General features: G+C 39.2%; 1 protein-coding gene across 2 annotated transcripts in view; it reads left to right on the top strand.

The window, feature by feature from the left end:
- Spata6l (spermatogenesis associated 6 like) overlaps positions 1–20,339 on the top strand; it is a 36,068-nt gene that overhangs the window by 11,850 nt on the left and 3,879 nt on the right. For both annotated transcript variants that reach the window (XM_070035662.1, XM_070035661.1), the window contains exons 5-11: positions 2,529–2,653; positions 5,568–5,645; positions 7,704–7,940; positions 12,285–12,387; positions 13,699–13,733; positions 14,581–14,765; positions 19,334–19,424. In XM_070035662.1, coding sequence (XP_069891763.1) covers positions 2,529–2,653; positions 5,568–5,645; positions 7,704–7,940; positions 12,285–12,387; positions 13,699–13,733; positions 14,581–14,765; positions 19,334–19,424 — 854 coding nt within the window. The remainder of the gene's footprint in view (positions 1–2,528; positions 2,654–5,567; positions 5,646–7,703; positions 7,941–12,284; positions 12,388–13,698; positions 13,734–14,580; positions 14,766–19,333; positions 19,425–20,339) is intronic.

Raw genomic sequence — 20,339 nt, forward strand, 5'->3', positions numbered from 1 at the left:
AAATCAAAACAACATTGAGATTCCACCTAACCCCAGTATGAATGGCCATTATCAAGAAAACTATAATAACAGATGGTGGCGGGGCTGTGGCTCCTATTACACTGTTGGTGGGAATGTAAACTTGTTCAACCACTCTGGAAAGCAATATGGAGTTCCTCAAAAGACTAAACATAGAGCCTCCCTATGACCCAGAAATCCCACTCCTTCTAATTGACCACAAACCAGGCCACTTTAAAGCTACCAACACAACCATGTTTCTTGAAGCATTGCTTATTCTAGCCAAGATATAGAGTCAACCCAAATGTCCCTTAGTGGACAAATGAATCAAGAAAATGTGAATGGAATTCTATGCTTCCATCAGAAAGAATGATACTGCCCCATTCATAAGGAAATGGAAAGACTTGGAAAAAATCATACTAAGCAAAGTAAGCCAGACCCAAAGAAACAGTTTTCATGTTTTCCCTCATTTGTAATTAGTGCCTATAAATCTACAAGTAAACACAATGGGTGGTAAAAGACTGAAAAATGACACTTGGATATGATAAATTATACAGGACTCTAAATATCTTGAGTATTTGAGTAATTTGTTTTCCTCTCTGCTCTGTTCATCTGTTCCCTCCCTCTAGTACTCAGGCCTTAGTCCATGCATCTTTCAGTGTCCTAATATATATGTATTTTTAAACCTACCTTCTTGAATGTGTCAACATACATTCTTGAGGGTGTCCTTGGCACACAGTCAAGTGACAGCTGTGACATCTTTGACAGCTGGTGTAGTGTTAGTGATACTAGGCACACAGCCTCAGTGAGTTCTCAGAACCCACTGGTCCTTGATACTAATTAGGTAAAAATGATTTGCTCAAAGTTCATGTGGGCAGCATGAAGGGGGTCGCATTCTACAGTTACATGCTCAGGGACCCACATTTTCTTTGGTTGATTTACCTTTTCATTTTGCTACAGGAAGTACATTATTGCTTGATTTTTTTCCACGTTGCTTTCAGACATTTACAGTCAGAAGACGTTTAACCAGTAACTTAGCGGCAAAAGTGTAATTGTATTCAGGTTTGCAGATAGCGGACTTCACTGCTATAATGATTTGCTTTTGGGGAGATCAGGGTTTTCAGTTTACAATAGTGGAAAAAACTATGGACACAAGGGGGCAGTGTAATACTGTTGGACTATGAGATCAGGGCTTTCCCCCACCCCCCCCCCCCATCTTTTAAAAAATTATGAGTCTTCTCAGTCAATACCTTCTCTTTCAGTAAGTTATATATATTCAGTACAACTGCAAAATCATCTTTTATTGGGAATTTATGCACTTAACCAGAGCTTGGTTTTATACTTAGATAATTAATACTCTCTAGATCTCAGCAAGGAAAAAAACTTTCCAGTGATGTAATTTTTATTTGTTATTTTTTAATTTTTGTGTGTGTGCTAGTACTAGGACTTAAACTCAAGGCCTCATGCTCTCGCTCCACTTTTCTGCTCATGGCTGGTGCTCTACTTGAACCATACCTTCAGCTTAGCTTTCTTATTCTACCCTCTGGTGAATTGGAGATAGAGTCTTGACTTACCTTCCTGATCTGGCTTCAAACTGATGGGATCCTCCCATCTCAACCTCTTGAGAAGACTAGATTACAAGTGTGAGTCACTGGGCCCAGGAGATGATCTGGTTTTGAATTCCTGCTTTGCCATGTGGCACCATGACAAATGTCTCTCGGTTTTCTCGTCTGTAAGAGCCTCGGTTGGAAGCATATAGTGAATGATATGCTGTATAAATACTATTCTCAAACTGATGTTATTAAAAATGATTATGTTTCTGAAAGGCTCACTTGTTTCCTTTTTTGGCCAAGAGAAGTTGTTCATTGGTGGCATGATGATGTCACTGTGTAGGCCACGAGCCTGTTCAGAACACTGACTTCTTTCAGCTACCGCTCTTGGCCCATGAGACTTGCTCAGCTGGTGGTTGTGATAATTTCATACTCACTCTAGAGCGGAAGTTCTGCAGGACACCATAGTCTCTCTGACTTCTGCTCATGAAATGTTCTCACAAGCTGTCCAAAATATCCTGCGGTGAGAACACAAGTCTAGCCATTCTCTGGACTGTTAGCACCTCAGAATCACTGACCCGTTAAACCCTTGTGTGAACTTTGTGTGAACAGGTCTATTTCCAGGACCTGGCTCAAGGTTTGTCACTGACAAACATTTGCTGAAGACAAGTAGAGATTGGTGGATGGGTGGGTGGATGGATGAATGGGTGAGCCAATGGATGGATGGATGGATTCAGTGACAGATTTTCTTCTTAGTTCCATTTTGTGGAGCAACCTTCAAACTTATCAAATCCATTAGGACTTGAGAGGCTCTTCCAAATTACCCATGAGATCAAAAGTAGAACTTATTTACCTCTTGAGTGACCACTGCTGGGTTCAAAATGTCTAGTTTTCAGAGTGCCATCATTTATTTAGCTAAACTGGGGGAGGGTAGAATACCTGTACTTATGCTTTTTTTTTTGTCTTTCTCTTTTTTCTCAGCATGGGCAGAATTGGCCTACTATGAGGAAAACACACGAGATTTTCTTTTCCCTGAACCTAAGCTGAGACCTTTACACCCAGGAATACATAGGGAGTTACTCATGAAGACGGCTATAGGATTCCCAGTAAGTGATTAGGAGAGAAATTCTTGAGACATGAGCTTTTCATTCCTGACAGGATTGATGCTGGATAGACATCGTCTTCTTGCTTAGTATCCCAGTTGTTCTATTTAGAACAACCTGGCATAAATTACCAGATTGTACTGATTTCAACCATTGATCTGAGGGGTTGAAGTCTGATTATATGATTAGGCTAAGTCATTTACCATGTTCACGTCACATAGTTATAAAAATATTTATGCTTATTGTTTTTCATGTTTCTCTTAACTACAGATTTATTTGTTTAGTTATAGCAGTGTTCGTAATGAGAGATGTCTCATTTATTTTGTGCCTTCAGTTTTTATTTTGTTTTGTTTTAGTTTTTGGTACTGGTTCTGAGGCTTGAACTCAGGGCCTGGACTGTCCCTGAACATTTTTTTTTTGTTGTTTTCTCAAGAACTGCACAGTCCTATGTAAGATACAGCTCCACTTCTGGCTTTTCTGGTGGTTAATTACACTGGTGGTAAAAATCTAATGGACTTTGCTGCCCAGGCTGATTTCAAACTGTATTCCTCAGATCTCAGCCTCCAGAATAGCTAGCATTATAGGTGTGAGCCAATGGTGTCCAGCTATGGCCTTCAACTTTTTTATGTATGATGTTTTCCTCCTATAATTCTAAAGTTAGCCATGGCAGATATTTTAGTCTCCATGTAGCAGAGAAGAAACTAGTAGAGGCCCAGTCACTGTAGAAGATGCAGCAAATATTTGATTACTAATCAAAATATTCATCTTGATATTGTCTAAGCAGAAACCCTAACATTTTCCCCTCCCTACTTCCCTCCATTTCCTCTCCCTCTATCCTCCCCTCCTCTATTTCTTTGGTGGTTGTGATTATAGAGCTTCTAATACTTCAAACAGCAAACATTCATTAAAGGTTTGCCTAATTAGAATTCCTAGTATCTCTTTCTCCCCCCTCCCCCTTTCTTTTCCTTTCTGCCAGTCCTGGGCTTGAACTCAGGGTCTCAGTGCTCCCTAAGCTTCTTTTGCTCAAGGTTAGCACTCTACCACTTGAGCCACAGCACCACTTCCAGGTTTTTCTGCTTATGTGGTACTGAGGAATTGAACTCTTCATGCATGCTAGGCAAGCAGTCTACCACTAAGCCACATTCTCAGCCCCTACCTACATCTTTAAACCCTCCATTATCTTTGAGGTTTTAGTGGATATGATTGAAACTATTTTTTCTACAACATGGTCATAATGTATAATTCATATCAACAATATCTGTGAGATGCTTATTTTTATGATTTTGAGTTACTGGAGTATTATTTACCAGAATCTAAGAGGAAATAAAAATGTATAAGAACTATCCTGGGGAAACTTCCTATTAACTTTGGCTTTCCCAAATTCTCTTTTTAGTAGAAGCTATTTTCAAACATGGAACTGGTTTCTGGCTAAGAATCAAAGCAAAGTGAAACACTTTCTTATATTTTCTTAAGTGAATTGTTTGATTTAATGGGCACAAATGGAAGACCCTATAGGAAGATGTGTTTATAGTTATTTATAGATCCTGTTATTCTCAGAGAAAGCTTAAAAAATATCTTGAAATAGCCTCATGCATTAGATATAAAGTATCAGTTCTTTTTTTTATCATTAGCACAAGGTAGTTGTACAAAGAATATCTCATGATGATACTTCCACACCTGTGAATATGTATCTCATTCATCCGCATCTTTCCATTATTCCTCCTCTTCCACTTACCCTTCTTAAAACAAATGCATGAGGTTTCATTGTTCTGTTCCAACACATGCAAACCCAACTTTGTGGACCATATTTATCCTTCATCCTCTTTTTTAACCTTCCTCCTCCTGATATGAGCTTGTCTTATAAAGTATCAGTTCTTACCATTTATTAATCAAACTCTTTTAAACAATTCATGAAAACATAGAGGAGCTCCAGTTCTCCAAACTATTCCATAAAGCAAAATAAACAGTTACCAAGGTTTGAAAAAGAGCTGATGCTTATTGTGGTTTTATTAGAGAATGGATTATCTTTCTCAGCCTCCCTTCTCTTTGCAAGATGGCCCTGGCCTTTTCCCCTCTTGCATATGGGAAGCTGGGAGAGGGGTTTTCAGAAATATCCTGAGGGTTACCGTGTGAGTGATGGAGTGAGATTCTGATGCTTCGTGGTTTATACTGAGTCACACTGCCTGATGCTCTTTCTCTCTATTTTGGCCCACTATTCTATTTCCTTTTATTAATATAGTAGGAAGTAGAATGAATGGCCTATTAGGTCAAGCAAACCTTTTGCTTTATTGTCTCTGAATTTGTCAATTCATCAATATTTCTTCCACTATAATGGGACTTTTCTTTTGTATTCCTCTGTTTTTTTTTTTAAATTTACCTCATTAGTTATCTTAGTAATGTTTTAGCTAGTAGGATACTAAGCAAAAAAAAATAGAGGTGACAGTTAATAAAACAAAATGAAGACTTTGGAAATCTGATAAGCACTCATAGTTAATGTAAAAACAGGGATAACTGCATGCCATTCTATATCCTGTGTTTTAAGTAGAATCACTAGCAGACTGGATACTGCAATCAGTATGCCTGGCCTCAGTTTATCAGCTTTGTCATTGCTAGGTGGACAACAATCTTGACCTTTGTCCTCATTTACCCACCAACAAGTAGAGATTGTATAAGAACTTACTTCATGGGGTTGTGTTAGCAGTTGATATAGTCAAAGTACTTAGGCCTGCATTTAGAATATAATATATGCTTTATATTTTTAGCCATTTATTACAGATATACTTTACATCATATATGCAGATATAGCACCCACACAGGAGAACAATGAGGTTCTTGGCTAATTGTAGTTAGGATGAGATGGACAAAGAATTATTTCCAGTAATATTATATGTTCTCTTATATGCTGTTTTCTTTGTAGGGCATTGCTCCCAAACTAGAATTTTCTACAAGGACAGCCATCCGAGAATGTGTATTTCCTCATAGAAACAGATTTCTTGTAAGTATCGTCAGAAAATAGTGATAGAAATTATAGCATTCTCACTAAAAATGTAAAGGTTTTTTTTTCTTTCTTTCTTTTTTAATCCAGAACTCAGTTCAAAATGTGTATGCAACAGGAAAAGTAGAAACGGAGAAACGCTTTGCTAGGTTTGAATTTTTGGTATTTACATCACTTGCTCATCCTTGGCCACATCGGAGTGACATTAGTGTTTAGTCACATAGAGTGATGAGTGTTTGGCATATATTTTGTGTGGCATGTAGCTGCTACAGCATGGTGATTCAGATGCTAAAAAATCATGTTTTTGATGGAAGTGGCCTTGTTAACTCTTGTGGCTTTACTCATCTTCTTCTCCCTCTTCTCCTAGGATGATAATTTGCATTTGTGCTCCATCTTTGATAAAACTCTAAAGATCTTAGGGCATCCATGTGAAACACCTTCCATCTCGTGACTAACTCTCAATTTCTCTTCACTGGGTTTCTTTGCTTTATTTTTTTCTCCTTAATATACACAATTCTGTAGTCATTTAAGTACCTTGTAGAGGGAGAAAGGGATGAGTTAAATTGTGAAGCTCTTGTAGGGTAGAATGAAATTAAGAAGTGAAACAAAACGTTATCTCCTATCTCACCTGTACCTGTCATCTTGGAAAAATATGTTAAAAAAACGTGGGCCAGGGGAACTGAATGAAGATGAGTACTCATCTTTACAAGTCTATCAAATCTCTTGGTATAATAACTCACACAATGACAGACCAGTGATTGATATTAAGAAAGGCACAGGCTGCTATTTAGATTCTCCTGATCTACATCCTCCATGCTCTAATTTGTTTATAATATGTTCTGGACAATTTCTAAATCCATTTTTTGTTCCTATTCTACTGTGTGAATCTTGTGTTAATGTCCTACTATATTTATTTTGGTATCAAAGCAATTAATCACCCAAAAGCTGGCAGTGGAGCTGTGGCTCAAGTGATAGAGCTACGGCCTTGAGCAAAAATCTCAGAGACAGTGCCCAGGCCCTGAGTTCCAGCACCAGAACAGGCACAAAAAAGAAAAAAAAAAAGGAGTCGGGGAACTCTATTAACTAGAGCACTTGCTATTTTGCTCAAGGCTAGCTGTCTACCCCTTGAGCCACAACTTTTTTCCCCCTGGCTTTTGGGTAGTTAATTGTAGATTACAATCTCACTGGACTTTCCCTCATAGGCTCTCAGTCAATCACAGTCCTTAGAGCTCAGCCTCTTGAGTACTTAGGAGTATAGGCAGGAGTCACCAGCACCTGGTGTTCATTATATAGAGGGTCTCCAGGGTATATGCAGGCTTATCTATGCTTCTTACATAGCTAGAATGAAAAGCACTTACCACCATGCCCAGTTATTGATTGACATGGAGTCTCGAGTGTCTGCCCAGGATGGCTTCAGGCCACAGTCTGCTGAATCTCCACCTCCTAAGAAGCTAGTATTACAGGTGTGGGCTACTGGCATGGAGTGCTACTAGTCATGTTAAATTGGGAGAATATTAACTAGAAAAATGCTGTTCCTTAAATTCATGATAGGTAGATCCTCTGCTTCAATTTTTAAACGTTCAACTAAACACAGTTACATTTTAATTAAATCTCCATCTCCTCCTCCTCCTCCTCCTCCTCCTCCTCCTCCTCCTCCTACTCCTCCTCCTCCTCCTCCTTTTTCATATTAAGAACATTCTAGGGTGGGGCACTGGTAGTTCATGCCTATAATCCTAACTGCTCAGAAGGCTGGGATCTGAGGATCATAGGCACAGATAACAAAGTCCAAGAGACTCTTATCTCCAATAAACTATTCAGAACAAACTGGGGCTGTAGTTCAAATGGTAGAGCATTAGCATTGAGCAAAAGAAGCTCAAGGATGATGCCCAGGCTCTGAGTTCAAGCCCCAGAATGGAAACAAATAAAACAAAATCTTCTGGGGATGTAACTCGGTGGTAGAAAATCTTCCTCCTGTGCTCAAGGCCCTGGATACTAGGGTACAATCCCCAACACTGCCAAATAAACAAGCTTAAGAACCAACTTTCTTTTTTACTTCAGGATGAAGAATATAACCCACAAAAGCCTTCATCTAACTCATATGGACAGATACCCCCCTTAAAGAATAAAAAGAAGAAATCAAAGAAGAATCATGACAGACTACGTAAGGGCATGCAGTCCCGGGCACCCTCTCCATATTTCACCAGGCGCTTCCTCCTGGAGCAGCCGACTCAATTGGACTTTGGCAATCACTTCAGATTCCCTGAAGATAGAAAACCTCCATTTGTGGTTAGACATGTAAGTCTAAAGTTTTTGTTTGTTTGCTTGTTTTAAGAGTACTTTGCATATGGAACCAACCCAGAGGCCCCCCAGTAGATGAATGGATCAAGAAAATATCACACACACACACACACACACACACACACACACACACACACACACACACACACACACACACACACACACACATTGGAATTCTATGCCTCAATCAGAAAGAATGACATCACCCCATTTATTAGGAAATGGAAAAAAATTATATTAACTGAAGTAAGCCAGGTCCCATGTTTTCCCTTATTTGCAATAACTGGTATATGTCTAGGACAAGCAGAAAAGGTCAAAAGCTATGTACATATGACCATGTAAGATGATGCTAAGCGAAATGAATCCCAAGGCAGGGACACAAGTGGTTTTTTTCTTTCTTGCTATTGTTTTTAATGTATTTATAATGTCCTAAGTGATTTTTTTTGTTTCTTTTGTATGTTCTTCCACCATGGTATAACCCCTGTTTTTACTGTATTTGATTCCGGTGCCCTGCATCTTGTGTATACATTTTTCTAATTTGGGGAGGGGAAGGGAAATAACAAAATGATGAAATAAGGATACAGGTTGACCTATTGTAACAATGAGATGTACAAGACACTATGTTGAAAATGAACTTTACAACTTTGGTAGGGGGGAAAAGGGGGAGGAGTTGGGGAGGTGGGGAGGGAAGGGATAGAAGGGGAAAAACAAAGGAGGAGGTAATGTACTCATTAGGAAATGTACTCATTACCTTACTCATGTAACTGTAACCCCTCTGTACAGTATTTTTACAATAAGAAACATACAAAAAAATTTTAAAAAGAGTACTTTGCCTTGGTGGGAGAATAGAACGTTGAGCTATAACAAAACAAAGGGGTCAGAGGGATTTCAATTTAACTAATCACTACAGTTAAGTTAGCTTCATTTCCTAGAGCCTTTTCAGGAAACTAATAAAGGTATCTAAACTAATATCTAACTTAATAAAGGCATCTCATACAGCGAATTTGCTCAGTAAATGTCACCCATTATGCTTTATTATTTTTATTGTTATCAGTAAGGAGGGTAGCTATGTATGGTCACTTGTCATTTTCAGAAGAATCCATGTTGTCTAACATTGACTAGCTTGCTCTGGGTCATTAATCTGAAACTGAAGCTTTATTAGTTTAAAAGCATGGCTCTAGTTGTTTGTTTGTTTGCCAGTCCTGGGGCTTGAACTCAGGTCCTGGGCACTGTCCCTGAGCTGCTTTTCCTCAAAGCTAGCTACCACTTGAACCACAGCACCACTTCCAGGTGTTTTTTGTTTATGTGGTGCTGAGGAATAGAACCCAGGGCTTCATGCATGCTAGGCAAGCACTCTACCACTAAGCCATGTTCTCAACCCAGTAGTTTTTAAAATTTTTATTCTCTTCTTCTATGCTGGTATTGGGATGCTGTCTCTGAGTGTTTTCACGCAGTATTGGAGCTCTACCATTTGAGCCATAGCTCCACTTCTTGCTTTTTGGTGGTTAATTGGGGTTAAGAGTCTCATGGACTTTCTTGCCTGGGCTGGCTTGGAACTGTGATCTTCAGATCTCAGCCTCCTAAGTTTCTAGGATTATAGGTGTGAACCAACACCTAGCCAGCGTCTGTTTTCTTAAGGAGATTGGGGTTCAATGGGCATACTTTGCAGAGCAGGGAATGTTTCTTGAAGGAGCCAGGATGTGTACACTTAGAAGCCTTAATTAAAGTCACCTTATTTTTAGCCTGCAGGAAATAGTGGGTAAATTTAATCACCCATACTACTGTGCCATGAAAGCAATGGAAAATATAGAAAAGTTCACGGAAAAAATTACCCCTAGGACTCATCAGCATATTAAAATTTATTATTTAGCTTAATTTGATGGATTTTCCTTCACTTTTTAAAAAAATTCATAGACTTCATTGCTTCCCCACAAAGTTGAAAACACCGTGTATATAGATTATCTTCCTAATTGATTGCAGTTTAGCAACATTACTTTGGGAGTTTTTTTTGTATTATTTTATACTCTTCATCAATACCATTCCAATTAATAAATTCACTCTCTAGAATGTCTCTATTACTGTATGTTGACTTGCTATTTTGATTTAACACCACCAGTGGTGGTGTTTGCATGTTTTGTACAGTCTCGAAGTCAAATGCTGCTGAGATGGTTACGTGTGAAGCCATTGGTTTGTAGGTAAATATAATGTAGCTTGTTAGAAACTACTGAATAGCTTCCCTGTCTACACATATTATCTATTTATAGATGTAGAAATAAAAAACAGCTGTCTTCTTGATAGTCTAACTATAGATAATCTATCAGCCAATCTAAATGTACTTCCATAAAAGTAATGTTAGCTTGAGATTATTGGATGGTATGATTTATTCTATCCCCTTTATATTTTGTAAGTTACAACTTTAGTCAATGCCATTTCGGTCTCAAAAGTATGGTTTGTTTTCTGGCTTCATATTTCTACCATTTAACAAATTTTCATATAGCTTTTTCAGTATGCCAAGCTCTTTTATAAGTGATTTTACATATTAATTCTTTCATCTAGCCAGATTTCCTGGTATGTGACATTTCCCTGAGTAAAACGTTAACTCTCAGAGAATCTGATGCTATAAATACTTTAAATCTACATCACTCTATTTCTTGAAGGGGAAGAAACACTTTTTAAACTGCTTTATTGATACTAAAAACAGCAGAAATAAGCAAAAAAAAAAATAGAATTCCAGAAAGTTTGTGTTACAGCAATTCTAGAGTAAATCCCCTTCCTTCCTTCCTTCCTTCCTTCCTTCCTTCCTTCCTTCCTTCCTTCCTTTCTTCCTTTCTTCCTTCCTTCCTTCCTTCCTTCCTTTCTTTCTTTCTTTCTTTCTTCCTTTCTTTCCTTTCTTCCTTTCTTTTTTCTTCCTTTCTTTCTTTCTTTTTCTTTCTCTCTTTCTTTCTTTCTTTTCTTTCTCTGTCTTTCTTTCTTTTCTTTCTTTGTTTCCTCTCTCTTTCTCTCCTCTCTCTCTTTCTTTCTCTCTCCTCTCCTTCTCTCTCTTCTTCCTCCTCCTCTTCCTCCTTCTCCTGTTCCTCCTCCTCCCCCTCCTCCTCCTCCTTTTTTCTGGTCCTAGGGCTTGGACTCAGGGTCTGGTCCCTGTCCTTGAGCTTTTTTGCTCAAGCCTAGCACTCTACCACTTGAGCCACAGCACCACTTTGGGCCTTTTGTAGTTAACTGAAGATAAGAGTACTTTACTGTCTCAGCTGGCTTCAAACTGCAATCCTTAGATCTCAGCCTCCTGAGTAGCTAAGATTACAGGTGTCAGCTACTGGCACCTGGCATTCCTTTTGTATTATTTTAACCTGTTTACACATCATGTCATTAGTCCCAATCTTTCTTTGGGAAAATGGGATCTGTCACCTTAAGGAAAATAATAGTTATCTATTCTTTTTTTTCCCCAGGAATATAGACACTCAGGTCAGGTGCTGGTGGCTCACATCATAATCCTAGCTGATAAGAGGCTGAGATCTGAAGGTTGAAGTATGAGATTCATTTTTATGAGACTTATATTTCCAATGAACCAGGAAAAAAGCCAGAAATGGAAGTGTGACAATGTGTGAGTTCAAGCTCCAGTACTGGCACACACATTAAAAAAAGAGGCCGGGCACTGGTGTCTCACACCTATAATCCTAGCTACGCAGGAGGCTGAGATCTGAGGATCATGGGTCAAAGCCAGTGTGGGCAGGAAAGTCCATGAAACTATTATCTCCAATAAATGACCAGAAAACTGGAGGTAGTGCTGTGGCTCAAGTGGTAGAGCACTTAGCTTGAGTTCAAGAGCTGAGGGACAGCACCCAGGCCCAGAGTTCAAGCCCACAACTGGGAAAAAAAAAAAAAAGAAAATAGGCACTTAGACTGGAAGGGCATAGAAGACAGGAATATTACTTTGTGAAGTCCCTTGCTCTCAGCAAAGGAACTGCGGAAGCCAGCCCTGTTTGTACAGTTTAAGAACTCCATGCTTTGTCCTATTTTAAAAGATGGTAAAGTAAAGCTTTGGCTGGCTCTTTGCACATCATCTGTACCAGCTATTATAATTTCCATCCAACTTTAATTCTTTCTGCTCACATTTAGCCTATATTTCCATGTGCTAGCCTTAGGGAAATCTAAGTGAAGATAGGGACCATTTCTCTTATTGGGTATATCACATAACATATTTGGAAACTGTGATTGAGGTTATTTTCTAACATTCTCTATTTCTAAGCTGCATAATGAGTGACTGAGAGGAAGAAAGGCACCATGGGTAACAAGGAAAAAGTAATACAAGCTACTGTGCATTAAGTTTTATTTCTTTACTTTAAGGTGGACAGTGCAAAGCCCTTTGGTGAAGATAATTTGGAGCATCATTTGTTGACGTCTCAGAGAAAATCTAAATTTTCAGACTTTCTGTTTCCAATGAGAAGAGGTACTGGAGTTTCTTGTTATATTTCCTATGGGAACTAGTGTACTATACTTACCATCTTTCCCTTTAAGGAGACACACAGGATCCTGGAAACTGTGAGCCTTATTTCTCCAGGATTCTCAGGTTATGGTGATACTGTAGGTCAAAGGTAACTGGGAAGCCAGAATGATTGAAGTGAAATGTGCTCAATAGATTCCTATTAACTCAGTGTGGCCAGAAAGTTAATTACCAGGCTTTTAAGACCTTTCCTTCCCTTCCTTCCCCTTCCCTTCTTTCTCTTTCTTTAGTTTCTTCTTTTTGGTGGATTGTACTTTGAACACAGGGCTTTACTAGGCAGGTGCTCTACTACTTGAGCCAACCCTAGCCTTGTTGGCTTTTATTTTGAGATAACATCTCACATTTATGACTAGGCTAGCCTGGACTACAATCCTGCGTGCCTGGGATGGTAGTCATGTGCCACCATGCCCAGCTACTGATTGAAACAGAGGCTTACTAACTTTGCCCAGAGGCCTTAGACCTAGAGCCTCTAATTTCTGGCTCCTCAGATCCTTTTATGGCTTCCTTTTTACTATCAGTAACATAGAGGAATCAGAAGTCCAGAAAAAGTTCCTGCAATGACCTAACTCCCTACCACACAAACATTGCCTTCGAGGTACTCATTTCAAAAGGTTTTTTTTTCCCTACAACCCAAAGAAATCCAAATTCATCTCAGTTTTCTCTATGCATATTTACTACACACTTCCTAATCATCCTCTCCATTCTCTGGCTTTAGGACTACTTACTTTTCACAATAATTTAGTATAATCAGAATGAGTTCTGTTATTGCTGCATTATGCTTTGATGCATGAATTATTTCAGTTTAACATTCATATTTGCCTTGATAAGTATATTCAAGAGCTTCTGAAACAAATAGGGATTCCACAGAAACCAAAGAGAATAGCAGGGGAAGTTTTTTGGGGGATACACATCCATTTCATTCGAGCTCTGGGCACCTGTTTTCTGGTTGAACCCGTGAAAAGGGCCCTGAACATGTGCTTTGCTAGTTTTGCTTTTACCTTTCCCTTCTCCATATATGCTGTCACTAAATGGTATCATTATTGACCCCAAGGACAGAAAATCTCATAAATGGAAGTTCAGTGACTCAAGGGAGATTGAAAAGTGGAACAGTGGGATTTACAAGGGAATATTAGAGTTCTTTAATAATTCATTCACGGTCGTAAGTTTTTGTTTTTGTACTATGATGGCATAGATGTAACAGTAATCTTAGGGTGAAGTGGAAATAACGAGTCAAACACCTGCTCCTCTCTCTTCTAGCTTCTTCTCTTGACAGCTTTGCAACGAACATAAAGGTAATTTTAGATGTAGCATTTGTAAAACAATTTATTTCCAGCTATCTTATGTCAGTCATTGTGATTTTGTAGTCAGCAGTGGAAAGGATATCATTACTTAGTACTATGTATGAAGAGTTGCTTTAATTTAACTAGAGGTGACTAGTCCCCATGGTAACCTTTGGGGTTTCTGAGTTTGCTTCCCTCTTTTCATTTGCAGGATGAATAACCAAGGAGGGTGCAAAGACCCCAATGCTTACTTTATCAGTAGTGATTTTTATTGCCTGTTCTCCCCTTATACATGAAAATAGACTGAAGCAAAGAAAGCTCAATATACTATGTTTCTTATGCACTTAAACATTTTGTTTAAAAATTCTTTTTTTTAAAATGCTGGTCCTGGGGCTTGAACTCAGAGCCTGTGTGCTGTCCCTGAGTAGTGCTCTACCATTTGAGCCACAGCTTCACTTCTGGCTTTTGGGGGTAGTTAATTGGCGATGAGTCTCACACACTTTCTTGCCCTTGTTGGCTTGGAACCACAATCTTCAGCTCTCAGCCTCCTGAGTAGCTAGAATTACAAGCTGCCTCCTGGCTTTAAAAATTGTTTATTTCCCAGAGTCAATAATCCCGGTTCTTGGAAATTAGTTATTTTGGCTTATTAAGATATACTAAATAAATGAGCCTTGACTCCCAAGCATTTTGTGTCTAGCCTTCTGTCCTGCTGTCCCTCTTTTATTTGCAGGCAAGCTTTGGGGTTTAGTATATTATCTTCTTACCTCAATTCTCTTCTATGTACTACTCCCCCTTCTCTTCAAATGAAGCAAACAAAAACCTAAACTGCAACCAAAGAATAATGCCTTTTGTCACTCAGGTTATTAGAGAGCCAGATGAACGGATTGATTTAACGAAGGACTCACAGTCATCTGTGGAGGCAAGTAAATGGGATATGTTCTCACTCAGAAACCAAGGAGATGTTGACTTCCACCGAAAAACCTCACTGGCTACCGCCCCATACTCCAGATCCTCCAGCCCCGTGGATCAGCCTTTTCAAGAAAGGTCAGCACCCAGCTCCCTGTCCCCTTCCGTCAAGAGTGCCTTGGGGGTCTGTCAGGAAGAAAGCCTGGTTATGTCACCAGTTTTTTCCCTTGTTATGGGGAAAAATGAATTATTAACTAATCAGTTTTAGTGTACAGAGACAAGTGATCAGAAACACATTCACACCTTTCTCTCTACCTGGCATGTATTCACCTCTTGCTAAGTTGGCATAGTGGAAGAAGTTATCCTGGACTCAATGACTTCTCCAAAATTAGTCTTAAACTGAGAGTGAGACAAACTATCAGCTGGTAGTGATCAAGAGAGCTGGGTTCCAGTGCCAATTGTCTTGGCTTTCAGTGCTGGGTGATCTCACAATTATTTACCCCAGTTTCCTCATCTTTAAAAGGAGCATGATGACCAGAGATCCATCACGTTTCAGCCACACTGGGCTTCTCTGTTGCTAGAAGTAGGGCTTTTTTCCACATAGTTATATACATTTTCCAAACTCCTTAGAATCAGTGAAGCAGGCTTTTGTGATGGATTGAATTGAGTACACAGTTATTTTTATATATATATATATATATTTTATTTTATTTTATTTTATTTGAGAACATACTGTACAGAGGGGTTACAATTACATGGGCAGGATAATGCATACATTTCTTACCAAGCATTGCAGCCTCCTCCTTTGTTTACCCTTCACCTCCCTTCCCAGCCTCCCCCCTCCCCCCCACCCAATCACAGTTATTAAGCAACTATTTATGTGCAGTGTCTGTGATTATGACACATGTCTGCTTTCCAGTGGCTCACACATCAGCCAAATGTGAGACTGATTGCAGTGTGCACTTAAAAGCAGTATGCCGAGTACAGGGGAAGACAGTGAAGGAGGAAATTAATCTGCCAGAAAGGTGGCTTGGGAAGGCCGGGCTTCTCATAAATATGTTGGATGGTTCATCCCTTCATTCAGCCGGCCTTTCATGAGTGTCTGTATACAGAAGGCCATTTTCACCTCTGGATAACACAAGAATTACCTCAGGGTTATGAGTCAAAATCAGCTGGATAGAGGAAGTGATTTTGATCAAAGTATATTCTATGCCCGTATGGAAATATGGAAATATTACAACAAAACCCCCATATATAATTAACATATCAAAAAGAAAGCAAAATGAAATTTAAAAATCCATTGGGATAGGAATAGAGTATATAGAATCTAAGACAGGACTGACAATCAATCTGTCAGACCTGGGCTGGAATTATTAACTATGAATGAGTTTCCCCTCATCTCTGACTTCTAGTTCAACCTAAAAAATGTATATAAAAAAAGTATATGAAGAACTTTCAACAGGCAGAGCTTTGTGAATGGTAATAAGGAAGATGGCACTTCTAGTGAATTTTGTGGAGGGAGGTGACATTTTCACTTGAGCCCTGCATGGGTGGGATTGGTTTGTGACAGAGTTAGTTGAAGAGACAGATGTGAAGTAAGCAAGGGCCCAAGTGAGTGTCTAGCAATTAGAGATGACTTTTGGGAAATAGTGGTGCCAGCACTTCTGGGTCTGTGCAAAGTAAGCTGAGGAGTTTGAGCTTCTTTTTCAAGGCAGTGGGAAGTTTATGAATGTTTTATAACAAAAATTGGCACAGATACAACTTCAGGAAGGTGAGATTATCTACAAGCTAGAGTTTTATCAGCCATCTTCGAAAAGGCAGCAAATCCAGTGTGCCCATTACTCATAATGACAAAGAATAACATGTCGGCACAAAGAACATCCAGTTTGCCCATGACTGCCCTGGTTTTGGTCCCACAAAAGTTCTGCATTCTAGGAAAGTCCTGAGCAGCTCAAGACAGTTAACCTTAACTTCGGAGGAGCAGCAGTAAAGATAATACTTTTTTAAGTCAGCAGTTTTAAATGCCTTTCCTGAGCTTAGGGAAGACTCCATTTCCTGTTGATTTTTTTCTCTTTTTCCCCATGCATGTTTAAATTGTTATTATGAAGGTGATGTACAGAAGGGTTACAGTTACATAAGTCAGGTAATGAGTACATGTCTTTTTGGACAATGTCACCCCTTCCCTTATTCGCTCCCAGTTTTTCCCTCCTATCCCTATCCATAGCATAGTGTCTAGTGAGTACCACCGTTGCATTTGTTTACCAACTGTTATCCCTCCATTTCTGTGCGTCCCTCTTACCCTCCCAAAGACAAATAAACAAGAGGAAAACAAAACAAAAACAGCAAAAAAGAAAAAAAACTTCTTGTTTCCATTTCCTGGAGTTCATTTTGATAAATATTATTTTGTATGATCAGATGTACATAGGTACTGAGCCTTTGTGATCCTCTCCTAAGAATATCCTCCTTTGGTCTCACTGTGTGTAACCTGTAGAATTTATCATGTCCCAGTGTATTTTTAAAAACCATCTCATGTGTTTACTTGTAGATTTTTAGGTACATTCTACATCCACAAATGAATGAAACCATGCAATCTATTTTTCTTTAGGTCTGACTTATTTCGATTAATACAAGTTTTTCCAAGTCTTTCCATTTCCTTATGAATGGTACAATATCATTCTTTTTGATGGAAGTAGCACAAAGGCACATTTCTGGAACATTAGCTCACTAGCTCTTTTTCTACACTTGACTGTTCACTTCCCACCAACACCATCAGGACCAGTATCTTTCTGCCCACATCACCAGTGTACACCAGAAACACCCAAGAGTTTGCTAGATTAATAATAAGGTAATAAGGGCTGAGGTCGCAGGAGTAAGTGGGGAGACATTTTGGAATGAGAATAACCCAAGGTTTTAATAGAAGATATGCACAGCCCTTTAACTAGCACAGTAACAAAGGCAAGTTCTAGAGGAGGGAAGAGCAGGCTTGAATTTGCCATTCTTTTTGACATCTGGAGAGCACCATATGCCTTCAGCACATATCCTTGCCCTTCCTTCTGCATGGAGAGAAGATGACTTACAGAGGGAAGGCTGTGATAAACACATGACACTTCTCTTGTGCTGACTAATCAGTCTCATATAATGATTTTCAAATGTAGAATAGATTTTTTCAGTCAGTCTTGGATCTTGAACTCAGGACCTGGACACTGTCCCTGAGCTTTATGCTCAAGGCTAGCACTATACTGCTTTAAACCACAGTTAAACCTCTGGTTTTGGAGTGGTTAATTGGAAAGAAGAGTCTCGTAGAATTTCCTGCCTGGGGCTGGCTTCAAACTACAATCCTCAGATCTCAGCTTCTTTAGTAGCCAGGATTACAGATGTGAGCTACTAGTACCTGGCTTATTTTTACCTGCTTTATTAATACTTTTAAAATATTTCTGTTCTTAAAGATATTTAGAGGAATACAGAAATTATACATGTAGTCCTTTCTTAAACATGAGAGTGATTTCTCAGGGTGTGTGCTTATTTGCTTTGAGTTGATTTCCTGGGTGGGTAATGGATTTGGGTATTCAGTCCTTGGTCTGAATTCTTGGTCCAGTCGCCCTGGAAACCACAGGTATTTGCTTGTTACAGGGTGTAAGGGGAGGCCACAGAGGAGCAACTGCAAGAGTAGGCATTAGCAGAGGGACTCTAACACCCACCAGATTCCCAGTCGCTCCTGTCATTTCCAATGTTTATTACACATTAGTAGGAGATAATTTTTATGTGAATTGCTAAAATTCTTTGTGGAATGTTTTAGAAAACAGTACCTTTCATGATTGACATACTATGCACAATTTTAGCTTAATTATAGCTCAGTATTTAGGATTTTATATTCACTACATCTCCAATAGGAATGAATAAATTCACCACTCGAGCAATATTAAGAACAAAACCAAAAACAAACCTATAGTAGTACTCAGTTCCTGCAGTACCCTGGAATGAGCTATTAACTAAAGAGTCAGTCTCGATTTCAGTCTAAGAGTAAAGACAGACATAAGTCAGATCAAGATGCAATGTCCATGTAGAAGAACTGTGACCGTGGTGGAGGTGCATGGGAAACCCCACGCATGTATGAAGGTCAGCTGATCTCTACAGGAGGAGCCCAGGAAGGACCTCCCTCAGAAATCAACAGTTGAACTGAGCCCTAAGGGTGGAGAGGACTTCTTAAGAGCAGGGACTGGGGTTGGGTACTCATGCACGCCCATGCACGCGTGTGTGTGCGCACACACACATACACACACATATACACTCAAAGGATTCAGTTTAGGATCAAGATAGCCTACAATAAAATTAGATGTAAAATAAAATCCCAGCAATGGAAAAGAACCGAGTTTAAAATTGATGTGGAACATTTGAGGATTAACAATGTAACTGTAGAAGTAGGATTTATTAGTGAAATCTGAAAGCCACAGTAAAGTCCAAAACAAGAAACACTGGCAGCCACACACTTAAACACAAGTCACTTTTAACATCTTGGTTCTAGCCTTGTGCTTTCCTTATACATAGTTTAGTAAAGGCATTGTAATCTTGCAATATGTACTATTTCAGATCTTGCTGTTCTGTCTGATCATTAACCTTTAAGTATTAACCCTTATATTTATGTATTCTACACTGGCATCTTTTCATTTGCAGCATAATGCTCCGCTTCTTTTTACCCTGTTGGACAGGTTTCATTGCAGTTCTCACTCCACGTGGAAGAAGATCCATGAGAGGGTTTGCAGTCTTCTCATGTCGCACAGAGCTCAGCATCACCTGAAGGTTAGGGGTTCTGATAAAATTAGCTCTTTATTGACAGCAGTAGGAACAGAAACTTGCAGGCTAGTGGGGGGAGTCTGATGTTTATCAGATGATAACCTCAGAAACATATGGTTTCCTGAGAGTTTATGGTCAGGATATTGGAATGGTTGAAAGTCAGGGAGAAAGAGAAAAACCTAGATGTGTGAGGCTCCGTTGGTGCACAGGATTCACCAAGCAGAGGTTCTGGGGTGGCATTCTTTCTAAGGAATGAGAGAAGATAGTCTAACTAGCCTATAGCATATTTCCTTTCCTCTATGCAGTAGAATCCCAGTGGACTGAAGAATAGCATTGTGTGTGTGGTCTGTGTAAAGCTATAGCACAGAAGAACATTATCCTAAAATTGTACCAGGTGGTTTGATTTGACTTTTTACACGAGAGTGGGCGTTATTTCTGATCCCTTGGTACATACACTTGGTACTTTGTGTCTTCACAGCTAAATGGCTTTTAATTGAATTCAAAAGAATTCAAATGAAAGGTCCACAATGCCCTCAGTTGCTGGAGTTCACTGTGTCATGTAGGTGAATTGGGTAGCTTATTAAATACTGGGCATATGCCAGATTGATAGGATGACACTTACAAATGAATAGTAATGACCACAACCAAAGTGGATTGCTTTATAGCCTATTGGAAGTCATTTTCTTTAATTCCTAACATTTTCAAGTAAAGAAATCCTTTTAAGATGAGGAGGAGGGAGGGAGGGAGAAAAAGAGTAAGAGAGAGGAAAGGGTAAGAGAGAGAAAGAGAAGAGAAAGAGGAAGAAGAGCAGGAAAGAAAGGAAGGAAGGAAGAAAAGAGGAAAGGAAGGAAATTACACATTATATGTATATGGATATATAATATATAGTATATAGCATAATATAAAACATAGTACACAATA

Source organism: Dipodomys merriami, unplaced genomic scaffold (genome assembly GCF_024711535.1).
Source record: "Dipodomys merriami isolate MVZ:Mamm:240054 unplaced genomic scaffold, mDipMer1.0.p SCAF_26, whole genome shotgun sequence".
In the NCBI taxonomy this organism is placed as follows: domain Eukaryota; kingdom Metazoa; phylum Chordata; class Mammalia; order Rodentia; family Heteromyidae; genus Dipodomys; species Dipodomys merriami.